At 36.7% G+C, this 16,918-nt stretch overlaps 1 protein-coding gene across 1 annotated transcript; it reads left to right on the forward strand.

The window, feature by feature from the left end:
* The first annotated feature begins 8,449 nt into the window (after window positions 1–8,449).
* Window positions 8,450–10,130, forward strand: LOC103330809 (glucan endo-1,3-beta-glucosidase, basic isoform-like). The gene is made up of 2 exons (XM_008233421.3): window positions 8,450–8,540; window positions 9,052–10,130. Exons 1-2 carry the CDS (start codon window positions 8,453–8,455, stop codon window positions 9,987–9,989), a joined length of 1,026 nt encoding a protein of 341 aa, XP_008231643.2. The 5' UTR covers window positions 8,450–8,452; the 3' UTR covers window positions 9,990–10,130.
* Window positions 10,131–16,918: the final 6,788 nt, after the last annotated feature.

The following is a 16,918-nucleotide window of genomic DNA, read 5'->3' on the forward strand; positions in this document are numbered from 1 at the left end:
TGCCTTTCATTTCATTGTATTTTTTGTTTTGTTTAAAAAAGTAGTGGTGAATCAAGCAATGAGGGCCAGGGACGAGGTGAAATTCCCTATAGCCTCTCCGGGTCCCGGAAGGGGTGGATGGTCGTGGCTTGCCACCAGCTGTCCCCCTTTTTGAAAAAAAAAAAAAAAGTAGTGGTAATTCAAGTATTTTATTTTATGAGTTCTATTGATTTTCTTTTAGTGAATGAAGAAAATATTCAACAAAATTCCTTTTTATTCAAAACATTCCATACATAAAAAGCAAACCACAACCAAAGCATAAAAAATAAACAAACCACAACCAAAGCATAAAAAATAAACAAACCACAACTAAAGCATAAAAAAACAACAAAGCATAACTAAAAATACAACATAAACATAATACATTAAAAAAAACATCTTCACTTCATTTCATTGTCCTTCATTGCCTTTTACCACCTACAAATGCTCCATCAAGTCAACTTGACGGTGTTCATGAATATACGACGATTGCATCTTTGTGTAGCGCTCAATCATACGATGCATAAAACTACTGTCTCTAACTAACGGATCATGCTGCACTGGTTATCCATCTGGCTCCATAGGTTTTTCATAAATTCGTGTTAAGGCCGTGTTTATGAGATTTGGTTCATACACTTCATCAGCATCGTAATCATACTCATCTTCCACAATCATGTTGTGGAGGATGATACAAGTCATCATTATACTCCTAAGCACCTCCTCATCAAATAGACGCGCCGCGCCCCTGATAATTGCCCACCGAGCTTAAAGGATACCAAAGCACCTCTCCACATCTTTTCTGTACCCCTTTTGATAGGCAGCAAAAAAAATTTCCTTATGGGATCGGGGATGTGGAATTGATTTCACAAATGTTGTCCAGCTCGAGTAGATACCATCAACTAGATAATACTCGTTCTGGTAGATGGTATTATTAATTTGATATGTGATAGTTGGGCCTTCACCTCTCAGAACATCATTGAACACCAGGGATTGACCCAAGACGTTCAAATCATTTTGAGAGCCGGCAACTCCAAAGAAGGCGTACTAAACCCATGTATCAAAACCAACAACTGCTTCGAGGATGATGCTTTTCTGCCCTTTTCGATTGCCATAATCCCCTTGCCAAGCAGTTGGATAATTTTTCCATTGCCAGTGCATGCAGTCAATACTACCAATCATCCCAGGAAATCCACGAGACTCAGCATTTTGTAGGAGTCATTGCAGGTCCCTGGCGTAGGTCTCGCAGTAGTCCCGGTGTACAGAGTTTCCACTGCATCACAAAATCGCACTAAGCTCTCCAAAATTGTGGACTTCCCCATCCTAGCAATCTCATTCACTTGATCAGCAGATGACCCATACACCAACATTCGTATCACAGCTGTGAACTTTTGCTCGGGAAGAAGTCCCAAATTTTCAGCACAAATTTTCTTTTGAACAAAGTAGTCATCATAATTGCAAATATCATGCATGACTTTATTGAACAAATGAGGTTGCATTCTATATCTTGCTCGAAAATGAACATCAGAGTACAGAGATTGTGGGATAAAATAATCTTCCATAAGATTCTTACCCCGAGAATGTCTATGTTTGTCCACATTCGATGCCCGGCCTTCTCGTGAACCACGGCGGCTCTGGTTTTCTTCCTCCAGCAAAGCAACGGCCACACCAAGTTGCTCATCTAGTTCTCTCTGCGCCCTTTTGCTTGCAGCTCTTCTACGCATTCTTGCTCGCCTTTCTCGCTCTTGCCTCTCCAAAACCTATTCCATGTCGTCTGACATTGAGAATGGAGAATAAAATCTAAAATATGATAAATGAAATCTAAAATATGAGAAATGAGATGTAGAGAAGATATGGTGTGAGAGGTATGAGCTGAGCCTCTGCTTTTATAGAAAAATTTAGGCAGATAGAGATGACACGTGGCGCAATTTTAGAGGGTGAAAATCTTATCTGAAATTTGAAATTCACATGAAATTTGAAATTTGAAATTTATCTGGAATTTGAATTTTGAAATGTATCTGAAATTTGACATTTTGAATTTATCTAAAATTTGAATTTTGAAATGTATCTGAAATTTATCTGAAATTTGAAATCGAAAATTTTATTCGATATGAATAGTATTGACACGTAGGAACCCAATAATCTTATCCGAAAATATTATCCAAATTAATTGTTTAAGTAAACAAAGTTGTGAAAAAAATAAAAAAATAAATAGTATTTGACATGGCAAGCCTTGCATTGCTGGAAACACACTTTGCTAAGGGGGGTAGGGCAGCCCTATTCACGTGAATAGTAGCTGCCTAGGCTCCTTGCCATGGCAAGGCTAATGGAAGTGCTCGAGGAGCTCAAGCTCAAGGTGAGGCGCCAACGAAAAATCCAATTTCAGCGGGCTACTTTTGCTGGTGTGGGACCCACAAAACGGGTTGGCCCAGAAGGCAAGTCTCACCCGAATCGCACTGAGGGGAGATGACGTCGACTCACGGTAAAAATTTGAACTCGCGTGCACCGACGTCATCCTGCGCTTTCAATGGCTAGAAGACACATGTCTTCGCCTAGGTGCTCTGATCTACTTCTCCTCCTCCAATCCAACGACTGGCCTTTTTTTGGCTATACAATTATGAAAAAAATTCAAATTTTTTCCAAAAAATTCTGAATTTTTTTTTCTATAAAAACCTATCAATACCCTTTACTTTCAACACCAATCCTCATACATTTTTTTCTACCTCTACTATTATCCACTCTTACTCAACATTTTATTCTCTTTCAAATTATATTTTTATTTCTTATCCTTATGGCTTCTTTTATCGAAACCGGAAGGGCATGAAGCACCATGGAAGATGTTTTATTGTCTGAGTCTTGACTCCAAATTAGTCATTGTCCTGTGTCAGGCAATGAGATGAAATTTTGTCATATGTGGAAAAAAAATTCATGCCGAATTTTGTGAAAGAATTTCGGGGTCGACTCTTACGGAAATGACATTGTCTAGTAGGTGGAAAATTCTCAATAAAGAGTTAGCAAAATGGAGAGATGTCTTGGCAAAAGCAAGAGACAACCATAGAAGTGGGGAAAATCTTACTAGCGAGGTAAATATTTTGTAATTTTCGTTTTATTAAGTATAATGTCCTAATATATATATATATATATATATATTAATGTTTCTTGCATTTTCAATATTTTATTAATATTTCTTGCATTTTCAATATTTTGTTAATATTTCTTGCATTTTCAATTGTTTTTTAATATTTCTTGCATAAATAATATTTTGTTAATATTTGTTGCATTTCCAATATATTTGTAAGGTTAATTGCATTTCCATTATTTTTTTATGTTACTTGCATTTCCAATATATTTTAAATATTTCTCGCATTTTCATTTTTTTTTTGTTAATAGATTATGCAAGCACAGATGTGGTTTGGTGCAATTGAGCAAGGCAAAAAAACTTTCAACCATCATGAATGTTGGAAGGTGGTGAAAAATTGCAAACGCTTCAGAATTATTCCCACGAGTTCCCCCATTATGTTAAATGAGACGCCACTCCATGATTCAACGACATCGGATTCACCTCTCGATTCCCCTATGAGTCAAGACTCACCCATCGAAAAGGAGCCGAGGCCCATTGGCCGAAAGGGTGCGAAGGTGAGGAAAGGGAGTAATTCTAGCACTAATACATCAAAAAATTTGGAGGAAATTGTAAGACAGAGCGCCATAAGAATTGAAATTGAGAAGAAACACCAAGAGAATGAGATGGCAATTTGAGTAGAATATGTACAAGAAATGGAGTATTTGGGCAAACAACACATTGAGAAGACGGATCGGGAAACCATGGCCATGGATACAAGCCATATGTCCCCTGAAACAAAACAATTTTGGAAGCTAGAACAAAGGGATGTTATGAGAAGAAGACTTTTCCGTGGCGATGAACCTAGCAACATGGATTGGTTAAATGATCAAAACCATTAAATTAGTTGGCATACCTTTTATTTTTTTGTATTTTTCATGTTTTGTATTAAAGTTGTTGTAATTCATGTATTTTATATTAGTAGTAGTAATTCTTAATGACTTGTATTGGCTTTCTTTATTTAATAAACAAAGCATTCAATAAAATACCTTTTTATTCAACATATTCCATACATCAAACATGCAAAATATAATTAAAAGGAAAAACCACAACCAAAGCATAATAAATAAAAAATAAATAAATCTACAACCAAAGCACAATAATAAAAATAAACCATAACCAAACCATAATATATAAAAAACAACACAACCAAACCATAACTAAATAAAACCTAACCAAAGCATCTATGCTCCATCATTCACCGTCATTGTGTTTCACCGCCCATATAGATGTTCCATCAAGTCAACTTGACGCCTTTTATGAATATAAGAAGATTGCATCTCTGTATATCGTTGCAGCATGCTCCATCTAGTCTACGGCTTCTCTCATTTGTTTCTCGCTCTTGTCTCTCCAAGCATCTCCTCATGTCTTCCATTGAGAATGGAGTATGAATTCTAAACTCTAAGAAATGAAAATATAGAAAGATGTGGTGTGAGAGGTATGAGCTGAGCCTCTGGTTTTATAAATTTTTTTGGCTAAATAGAGATTCGCCTGGGCTAGATCTTAGAGGATGACAATCTTATCTAAAATTTGAAATTTGAATGTTGAAATTCATCCAAAATTTAAAATTTGAAATTTATCTGAAATTTGAATTTTGAAATGTATCTGAAATTTGAACCAAAAAATTTTATCCGGAAATTTTATCCAATTATGAGATATGAATAGTCGTGACACGTAGGAATCTGAAAATATTATCCAAATTAATTATTGAGGTAAAAACATTTGGAAAAAAACAAAAAAATGAATAGTAATTGCCCTTTGCCATAACAACGGGTGGAAACACACATTGCTTTTTGCAAAGGGCAAATGGGTGAAGTTGCTCTAAATATCTCTCTCTCCTAAACTGGTCCATCAAATTATAATGACAAACCTAGCCCTACACAATAGAAGGAATGGACATGCAAGTCCTGTGCATCTGACTGCTAAAGCCAAGACCAGCAGCTAACCACCGAAACCAAGACTATAAAACCAATATCAGCAAGTAGAAATGGTTGAAACACCTTTTGTCTTTTCTTGCATGTGACTTGTGCATTGAAATTGTAGATTTTGTTTGCTTATGTAAGTGTGTGTAGTGCAAGTGAATCTTCATAGAAATATCAGAAGCGTTTTGTAGTGTAGAAAAGTTGATAAGAGGTACAAAAATCCAACTAATAACTAGGTTTAGTCCTTGAATTATTGTTTATTGATACAAATCTATTGATTACTTTGCCACGTATATTATATTCCATTTTTGACATGTTAATTCAAATTTTTGTATTTAACTGATTTGTATTTAAATTTTTTTGTTCCTATTATATCCATATTGTCTAAAATGCGTAAGATGAGAATTTATATGCCATTATTTTTATTTTTGTTCACCCTATGGTAGAAGTATAGTATATACTCTTGTAGATAAATTATCCTATGGTATAGGCACTGACGGATCTACAAAGGCGCAAGGAGGTGCAGCTGCACCTCCCTTCGCCGGAAAAATCGTTGGAGGTGCCTGAAAATGCCCCTCTGCTAATGCCCACAGCAGCTATGGTTGCCATGCGATGTAAGCTCTATGAGGCGCCGTCAATGGCTTATTCCTCTCGAAGAAGAAGACCCAACCCTGACACAACTTTTGTTTTCCTCTAGGTTTTAAGTGAACGATGTCGGATTGAGATGCGTGGGTTTTTTTTAATGAAACGATGTGTTTCATGTAGTCTGGTTTCATACAATAAAGACACCACCATTTGGTTTGTAAAATCCCCTATTTTACCAAAACTCTGCCTTATAATTTAATTCCATATAATCTCTATCATTTTCATTCACCCAATAGAATCACTGCACTTAGCCTCTATTTTAATGTTTGGAACCTTGCCACTACTAAATTCATTTAATGTTATCACAATTTATGACCACAATATATATATATATATATATATATTTATTTATTTATATATATTGTATAAAACAGTCATTTTAGTTGTTTTATATTTTCTTAAGGTCAGGTATTTTGTTTCGTCTTCACCACCACTGTCAGTGTTCCTTCTTTTTTTCTATTTTATTTTTTTCATTTTTGTTTGTTTGTTATTTATTTATAATATGTTTGTTATTATAATAATAATTGTTATTATTATTACTGATTTGGCTCTCTTTGTATTTTGTATGATTAATACGATAGCACATGAATAGATGATCAATTCCGATTTATTTGTTTAATTGATAATTTGATATGCATTTCAATTAAATTTTTTTTTTCAATCGATGGAATAAATTTTATTAAAGCCGAATTGAAATGTTTACATCAGTAGCAAGTCAGGCAAAAGTTGATTCCAATAAAACAAAGAGAGATATGCATTTCAATTAGATTAATTGAAATTAATTTTTTTAGATTTTTTTTTAGATTAATCTTCGTTAGATTCTAAAGGTATTTGGTTGTTTAATTATTTTATTATTTTTGAGTTTTTAGTCTTTTATTTATTGCCCCTTTCCTGAAAAATTTCTAGATCCGCCAATGGTGTATTGTCATATTGCCTATTGCATAGGTAAATATTTGTTTTTTCATATTTTAGACAATGAATAATTGTATTTTATGTAGATTTAGTTGGGAGTTTCACTAAAACACCCAAAATGGGGGTTAAAATTATAAAAAAACCCAAGCACTATTTAAACATATAAACACACCCAAAACCCATCATTACACACACTCAAAACCCATTTATAAACACACCCAAAAAGTTGACTTTGGGGTTGATTTTGGGTATGTTTCTATGTTTAAATAGTGCTTGGGTTTTTTTATAAATACATGTCTAGAATTGGGTTTATTTATAAATTTGTATTTTTGTTTATAGGTAACATACAATTTTATTTGTCTATTTTTGTATCTAACTTATAGGTAGTTTTCTAATTTATGTTCCTAACTTATAGGTAGTATTCTAAACTTTGAGTCATGAACATAAATTAGAATGTACCTATAATTTATGTTACCAAACTTTGAGTCTCGTTTTTCCACATACAATTGTCAAGGATGAGCACAAATACCATCTCATCACATGCCATTAAATTTAGGGGTTCCTAGATGTAGGTCCAAAACGATTAGCTGCCATTGGGTTTAGTCCACGCGTTTTTGGTTTTAGATGTAGGTCTTTTGACTTTTATTACTCTTTTTATTGTGTCGATTTTACCCTTTGAGGTACATAAGGAAAACATTGAAAATCTAAATTTAATGAATTATTTGCTTGTAATTAAATTTCAGAATTTAAATTTGGAATTCTTTCATTGATAATATTTACCTAATATATGGGTAAAATACAAATGAATCAATTGAAGTAAAGGCCCACATATTATACTAATTAATTAGGCAAGCACCCACATTAAATTATGTACCTAATACTCAGGTAAATAGTGTTCTTATTAGCAACAAAAAAACTCAGTGATAAATTGTGTTACCTATAAGTCATGAACATAAATTAGAATACCTACACCATAGGCAAATGACAATATACCTACACCATAGGATAATTTATCTACAAGAGTATATACTATACCTCTACCATAGGGTGAACAAAAATAAAAATAATGGCACATTTTAGACAATAGGGATATAATAGGAACAAAAAAATTTAAATACAAATCAGTTAAATACAAAAATTTGAATCAACATGTCAAAGATGGAATGTAATCTACGTGGCAAACTAGTCAATGAACTTGCATCAATAAATAATAATTCGAGGACTAGACCCAATTATTGGTTGAATTTTTAGACCTCTATCAACTTTTCTATTAAATTTATATTGTCTTTATTAACATCACGAAATTTGGAAGTCAAGCGTAAGCAATACGGATCACAGCTTCGATAGACTGGTCTGTGGCCCTACTCACCCACTATCTAGGCTTCAATTGTGTTATATATATCCACCACAAGTTATTAATTAAATATAAGATGAGGCCAAATAATTATATTTTGAAGTGTATGAAAGTGGATTTGAGACGTAAGGACTAATAGCTCAAGTCATTAAAAGTATTTGTTACGTACTCGAGGTCTTAGATTTGATTAATTCTCCCTCCTTATTATTGCCTGTATAAAAGGAAAAGTAGATTTGAGGCCATTGAATGACTATTGGGTTTAGCCATGATTAAACAAGGCAACCCTCATGAAATATAATGCAAATTAAGCACAAAAATGCATTGGAGAAAGATGGAAAAGATTAATTAGCAAACACTTGACCAAGGGATTGACTATTCTTAGTCGCTGCAGGCCAGTCTCTAATGCCTATAAATTAAAGAGCAAGAGGCAACATGGAGAGGCACACTTGCAATACTTCTTAGAATATTTATCTTTTCCTTATTATCATGGCTAAATCCAATTCATCTAGAGGCCCTTCAATGATTTCCATAGTATTTCTACTTGGGCTGCTGATGGCTAGCTTTGAAACAACAGGTATGTATCTCTCGCACAAATGCACCCACACCCACACACAAACACCCGCAGGCATGCATGCCTGATGCACGCACATATGTACTGTGTATGTGTGTGTGGTTGTCTATGAATCGAGAATTTCTCCAACAATAAGGATTTTTGTTAAGGTCAGTTGAGGAATTTTAATCTCAGCCATCCTTTAGATATATATGTCAGTGAGTTACGTATTTTTGTTCATATGTACTATACATGCGATTCAATGGGTGAGATTAGAAGTCCATAACCTATGCTTAGCATAAAATCTTTCATTAATGGAGCTAAGCCCAAAGAACTTTACATTGGCTGAAACAATTCATACATTTTTTGAGCAACTGTTTAAAATGATCCGCATAGAAAATCGATCAAATTGGATATCATTTAGCAATTTGAATATATTCACGATCATTTTAGCGACAAATTATATTGTACAAATCTAGTGAAATTTTCTCCAAGATCATAAAACCTCATCATAATTTCTTCTTCAATATTGCAGGAGCCCAAATTGGTGTATGTTATGGAATGCTTGGAGATCGTTTGCCACCCCCATCAGAAGTTATTGCTCTTTACAAGCAAAATAACATCGGAAGAATGCGACTGTATGATCCAAACCAGGCTGCTCTAGCAGCCCTTAGAGGCTCTAATATTGAGCTCATACTAGACGTTCCAAATGGCGACCTTCAAAGCCTTGCCTCAAGCCAAGCCAATGCAAATACTTGGGTCCAAAACAATGTGAGAAACTATGGCAATGTAAGATTCAAATACATTGCTGTAGGAAATGAAGTCAAGCCCTCAGACTCCTTTGCACAATTTCTTGTCCCAGCCATGCAAAACATTCAGAACGGAATTTCTAGTGCTGGTTTGGGAATTAAAGTCTCCACTGCCGTAGACACTGGAGTGCTTGGAAAGTCCTTTCCTCCATCGAACGGAGAGTTCAAGTCTGAATATGGAGCACTTTTGAACCCCATCATCCGCTTCCTAGTGAACAACAGATCGCCGTTGCTGGTTAATTTGTACCCTTATTTCAGCTACAGCAGCAACACTCGCGACATTCGTCTAGATTATGCTCTTTTCACAGCCCCATCAGTTGTCGTACAAGATGGCCAACTTGGCTATCGTAATCTTTTCGATGCCATTTTGGACGCTGTTTATGCCGCTCTTGAGAAGGCTGGCGGAGGGTCTTTGGAAATTGTCATATCCGAAAGTGGTTGGCCATCAGCTGGTGGAACGGCAACAACAATTGATAATGCAAGGACTTATAACGCAAATCTGATTCAACATGTGAAGGGAGGGACTCCAAGGAAGCCCGGAAGGGCCATAGAAACCTACATCTTTGCCATGTTTGATGAGAACAGAAAGAACCCTGAGTTGGAGAAACACTGGGGGCTGTTTTCACCAAGCAAACAGCCGAAATACCCAATCAATTTCAACTGAGTAGCTAGGCAAGTGTAGTTGTGGTTAGCAATCTAACCACCAATAAAACCGCAATAAATAGGCTGTCATGTATCGCATCACATGTACCCAAATAATGCTCACATACAGCAAATAATCTTATAAAATTACCGTAACTTAAAATATTATGTCTTTTCTTGGCAATATTGATGCATTACAAAAGCAACTTAAAATTTTAAAATATTTTAAAGATTATGCCAAGAAATTTCTTGGCAATATTATGTCTTTTTTTTTTCTTTTTTTTATAAAATTACCGTAACTTAAAATATTATAATCTCATTATGTTAAGAGTCTGTTAAAGACAAATTGCAGATATAAGTTTAGTCAAGTTGGATTAGGGGATGTGCTCCCCACTTTGCCCCGAGTTCAAATCCTTCCTCCCATAATTTAGAATAAATAAAAGTAAAATATTGCTTGTATAAAAAAAGACATTATTTAAGTTGAGATAGATGTCAGTGTCATTGTCATGACCCGGACTCGGGGGTTGGTGGAAATCCCGCACCCGGAGGGTGAAAAAAAATAAAAAAAATAAATAGAAGCCGAAACATGAGTTTAAAATAAACTTCTTTTATAAAAATAGCTCCAAAAATCTCACAACTTTACAAGAAATAAATAAAACTCTACTACTCTCATCTAATTCAGCCTCAATCGATTTAGTCCTCGTCTTGTCCACTAATTCATCTGAAAAGTTAAACAGGGTGAGGGATGAGCAATTACCGCTCAATAGGGACATGAGACCTTATCATAGTAGATTGATATCACTAAATTAAGTGACATGCAATCTGTAAAACCCCATATTTTTAAATATGTATATTAATATTTCATAAAATTAATTATTTATAATTATTAGTTTTCAAAACTATGTATATATATATATATAGTTAGTTTTATGGTAAGCTACGTGAATCTAGCTATAGCCTATCAAACCTCATTGTATGACTTTAACTATAGCAATTCATTTAATATTTATTCTATACACACAAAAGCTTTTAGAAAGGTATTGGTCCTTACTAAGCTTTCTCTTAAGTGACGTGTTGCATTAGGGAGTCTTCAAAAACCAATTGAAGCATGAGGTGGTATGTTTTGGTATGAGGTGTAAGAACAATAGATATTCATGTATATATAAATGTAATTGGCAAGAGCTCACTAAGCACTCTCCGGAAGCCAACACCTATGACTAAATGGGGTAGCAGTTTTACCTTCAAGCCACCCATGTAGTGAAACGACCCGACCCAAATTCCACTTTGAAATCCGGGCCGAATCCCGTTTTAAATTGACACCTGGTATCTGTGGATCGTAAATGACCAAAATGCCCGGAAGGGATAACACAAACTCGGGCCCTATCTCGTGGCTCGCTACCGTAATCGTAGGTCGCCTCGTACCCTTCGAGGATCAAGCCACACGTAGTTCTTTCACCGCCTCGACTGTAATTGGTTCAAATATCCGTAAAACATACTCTAGGGTTGACGCTTTGAGTATCCGGACTGCGTTTTACGATCCGTCAAATACTATATGATCCTGGAATTACCTAGATCAACATACCTGAAAATTGTTACGATCCAACGGTGTAAAACTAGTGAACCCGGAAATCACACACTAGGCGAGATCCGTTCGGGGTTCAAACGGTATCCGAATTAAGATCCGCGAAATCCTATGCACTCGTGAGGACTAGGAGATCACTCTAGAACTGACTGTGGTCCCCACGCTGCTGCCCACGCGCCGCCACACGCGGCAGCGTGGTGCCTAAAGCGATAACGCCTGCGGAAAATCTCAACATCTCGGTTCAAGACTCCTATCCTAGGTAAAACACCCTATTTGGAACCACTTTTGTTCTTGGACCAACCCTAAAAAGTGGCCGAAGCGGCTGAAATAGCGATTTCAAAACCGCCGAACCCTAGGTTCAAATTAACCCTCTCACGCTAGAAATTCTCAAATCCTACTCAACCATCAGCTAGATCATGAAAATAGGTAGGAATCCATACCTCAATCACTGAAACGGTGGTCGGAGGAGGGAGATCGAGCCAGCGAAGTTTCTGTCCAAAACCGGCGCGATTCCGAGCTTTTTCCGCGGATTCCGCCGCTGCCGCCGCTGTGATGGTCGGAAAGGTTCGGGTGACGGCGGTTCGAACCCGACCGGTCCGGTGGTGCAAATGCGGCTGACCCAAAAATGGCGTCGGTGAACGTTGCTCGGGAGCTGCGCGAGGGAAGGAGAGAGAAGGGGCACGCGCTGAGAGAGAGATCGAGGGTTTTTAAGAAAAAACCTGATTTCGCAAAATTACCATTTTGCCCTTGAGCGTATTTTGACCGTAATTTCTTCGTTATAATTCCAATTCGAGCCTAATACGTGTCTACGGACTCGTTTCGTCGCGCTCTACGCAACGGTGTAAGTAAAACGGTCAAATTCTTTCTCGGTCAAAAAGTCAATCTTTTCCTCAATAAAATATTCTAAGGGCATTTTAGTCTTTTCCTCTAATAAATTAATAGTTAAATATTAAATTTAAGTTTGGGTTGTTACAATCTTCCCCCCTTATAAAATTTCATCCTCGAAATTTACTTTCCCTCTAACGGAGGGGGTGAGGGTACTGGACCCACAACCGCTATTCGTTTGCAACTATAAGTCTGAGTATCTGCATCTACAATTCAAATAATAAAATCCGGAGCAACCTGTTTATATCAGTATAACCTCAACTTTTCGAGTGATGGGTATTAAGCCTACATCTGTTACTCGTGGTTCTCAAATCATCCTTCTAGTAATCAGAATCGTATCTATAGGGTAATTAATAAAATATGAGGCCACACATTTATATCTGAATGCCTGAAATGGCTTAAGGAAATATAAAACTTTGGAAAGATCTGCTAATTAATCAATTTCTGATAAACTTAAAACTTTGCCGCCTTTAATCGATAATCACTAAAACCCTTTTTCCCCGAGTATCGACACTGCTAATGTTGGGCACAAAGACTAATTTGCCCTTCTTAATCGAATTAATCGAATGCAAGTACGACTTCTACCAAAATTCGCAGAGTCTCCTAGAATCGAACATTCCCAAAATTATTCACCAGAAACAAGGATATATATATATATATAACTCATCTGCCAAAGCATGCATTAAATCATATCCAAATAATCAAGCATCATAATATTTTGGCCTCAGGCCACAACAATTCAAATAAATCAATCTGCTAATAAAATTCATCTCAACTTCTTGATCAACGAAGATACTCTGGCAATTCAACATGCTAACTTGTGCATTCTTATTCATGCATGACTTATCAAATAATAATTATGCTGAAAAATATTGAATGTATAACTCATCATGTTCTGTAATCCTGGCTGGACTCGGAGACATCCGTCAACGATCCGCATTTACAGCTCCACGGTCTGGATAACTCTAAGACTCGTGGGGCAAAATATGCTAAAAAAAAATACTTGAGCTGCTTAATACCATATTTAATAATAAAAAGATGAATAACAGCAACTTAAATAAAATAAAATAAGGTAAATTAAAGCAAACTTAATTAAAACAAAATAGACAAGCTCTTGTATTGGACTCATTAAAAAATTCGTAAGTAACCATGTGTATATGTATATATTTCCATATAGTACTTGTGATGCTGAAAGAAAATAATGATAACGGGATAAAATCCTTAATTTAGTTTAAAAGCATCCCAAACTGAAATCCTCTCCACCTAGGCATACCCCATATTTGATCCACAATTCGATAACCGTCAATTCCTGGCAGGTCTCGGTGACACAAAGTTAACCCGAGCCAAATCGCAGATCGGGGACCGTAGTCACTGATCCGCAATCGCGGTCTCGAGACACCTCTCAATCCGAGCCGCGGGCACCACACGGTCAAAGCGCCCCGAACTCGTGGGGCAAAATAATCGATCAGACATCGGCACCACACGTTCAGCGTCCCCCAACTCGTGGGGCAAAATAATCTCAATGCAACTGGGGGGTATCCTATGGTGGGTTTGAAAACCATAATCTGTTATTTACATAAACTTTCAATAAACTGATTCTCAACTGAACTTAAAATATATTCATATATACATATATTTATATATACCAAAATCTGATAAAAACCAAGAATTAAATTTCTTCCTTTTCAACTCCTGAATATATGCACCAACTACTTAGCTAGCTGGTTAACCACATTGCTCTTTGCTTAGCATGTCATTCCAATATTAAATTTATTAAATGAACAAATATAAATAGGTGATATAAAAAAAAAAACAGATAATGAAATACTCATCGTGCTAAACCTCAGTTCTCGACATAAGTGTGTATATACAAAAACATATAACAAAATGTTTATATGGAAACCTCAACAAATTTTTCAAATCCTTCTGGATATCTGTTTTCTCCGTCACATCAATGCAATAAATAAAATAACAATAGAAATAAAACAACCTAATAATTGTCCAGCAATTCTGAAAATACGAATGCACAAGTAATGCAGTGTCTACAGGAAGTTAACCTAATGCTCTGATACCAATTGAAACGACCCGACCCAAATTCCACTTTGAAATCCGGGCGAATCCCGCTTTAAATTGACACCGTATCCGTGGATCGTAAATGACCAAAATGCCCGGAAGGGATAACACAAACTCGGGCCCTATCTCGTGGCTGCGCGTAATGTAGGCTGCCTCACGCCCTTTACTTCCGAGGATCAAGCCACACGTAGTTCTTTCACCGCCCGACTGTAATTGGTTCAAATATCCGTAAAACATACTCTAGGGTTGACGTTTTCGGAGTATCCGGGACTCCGTTTTACGATCCGTCAAATACTATACGATCCTGGAATTACCTAGATCAACATACCTGAAAATTGTTACGATCCAACGGTGCAAAACTAGTGAACCCGGAAATCACACACTAGGCGAGATCCGTTCGGGGTTCAAACGGTATCCGAATTAAGATCCGCGAAATCCTATGCGCTCGTGAGGACTAGGAGATCACTCTAGAACTGACTGTGGTCCCCACCCTGCTGCCCACGCGCCGCCACACGCGCTGGCAGCGCGTGGTGCCTAAAGCGATAACGCCTCGCCGGAAAATCTCAACATCTCGGTTCAAGACTCCTATCCTAGGTAAAACACCCTATTTGGAACCACTTTTGTTCTTGGACCAACCCTAAAAAGTGGCCGGAAGCGGCTGAAATAGCGATTTCAAAACCGGCCGAACCCTAGGTTCGAAATTAACCCTCTCACGCTAGAAATTCCTCAAATCCTACTCAACCATCAGCTAGATCATGAAAAATAGGTAGGAATCCATACCTCAATCACGAAACGGTGGCGGAGGAGGGAGATCGAGCCGGCGGTTTCTGTCAAAACCGCGCGATTCCGAGCTTTTTCCGGCTGGATTCCGGCCGTTCGCCGTCGAGGATGGTCGGAAAGGTTGCCGGGGTGACGGCGGTTCGAACCCCGGCCGTGTGGCCGGTGGTGCACCGTGCGGCCGACCCAAAAATGGCGTCGGTGAACAGTGCTCGGGAGCTGCGCGAGGAGGAGAGAGAGAAGGGGCACGCAGAGAGAGACGAGGGTTTTTAAGAAAAAACCTGATTTCGCATAAATTACCATTTTGCCCTTGAGCGTATTTTGACCGTAATTTCTTCGTTATAATTCCAATTCGAGCCTAATACGTGTCTACGGACTCGTTTCGTCGCGCTCTACGCAACGGTGTAAGTAAAACGCAGTCAAATTCTTTCTCGGTCAAAAAGTCAATTTTTTCCTCAATAAAATATTCTAAGGGCATTTTAGTCTTTTCCTCTAATAAATTAATAGTTAAATATTAAATTTAAGTTTGGGTTGTTACATGTAGTCTATAAATCCTAGGATGTAGTCTAGAGATCCCTAGGTTAGTTAGGTGGCATAATGTTAAGCTTCATCCATATTTCCTTTACCGACTCTAACCTACTATATATAATTCTAACTAATAGTTACTGAATCATAAGTTCTTCAAGTTATAGTAGTTTCCTAAAAAAATCGTAGACAAAAGAAAATAAGAGAATTAAGTGTGGTGAGGTTTTGAAGAAGCTCAAAGTATTTGAACTTACAAGTGGGAGTTATACAATAGCTTTGGATTTGAGGTAGGGGTTTTTCTTGAGGAAGTTTTGCATACATTGATTTAATTAAATATTGTAAATACTATATTATGCTTGGTAATATTATTTTGATTATTACTGTAAATCCTATATTAAGCTTGGTTATATTGTTTGATTGTTATCCTTGATATTGGATATATACGTGTTGTCAATTATCATTATAATTTGATTAATTTTGACATATTCATATGTTGTCGGTGGTGGTTGGAATTTTTGGGTTGATAAAGAAATTATGGAAAAGAGGATAATGGGAAGAATCTTTTGTATAGTTGAGTCTAACCATTGTAGGGACCAAGTTCAGGCGAGCCTGTGTGCACAGTAGATTAGGAAATCGGCGGTATAATTGTCGATTGGGTGATTTGGGCTTGGAGATCAATGGTGTAGACAAGATGACTAGCAAAAGGGGAATTATGGGATGATTGAAATGGGTGTTAGTTTATATAATGGGGCATTCGGAATCACAGTGGTAAAATGCATGGTATGGGACATGCTGATTTGCTTGCCCTATTATATAGATTAACGAGTTAGGTAGAAATGAAGTTCATTCATGTATTGCATAAATTGTACATTATAAATCTCACTAATCACATAAGACAGGACCCCTACTGAGCATGTAATGCTCACCCCTTATAGAATCTGTTGCAGGCTTTGAAACTGAAGTTTAGTTTTTGCTGAGTAAACAAGAAGAACGAGTTGTGGATAGTTTTGAGTGTTTTGTTGAAAGTTTGTTACTTTCTTGTTATTTTGCTTTGTAATAGTACAATGTAAATTACTTTAACTTAAATAAAAGTTTATGTTCAATTTTCA

Source organism: Prunus mume, linkage group LG5 (assembly GCF_029339155.1).
Source record: "Prunus mume cultivar Tortuosa linkage group LG5, ASM2933915v1, whole genome shotgun sequence".
NCBI classification, from domain to species: Eukaryota; Viridiplantae; Streptophyta; class Magnoliopsida; order Rosales; family Rosaceae; genus Prunus; species Prunus mume.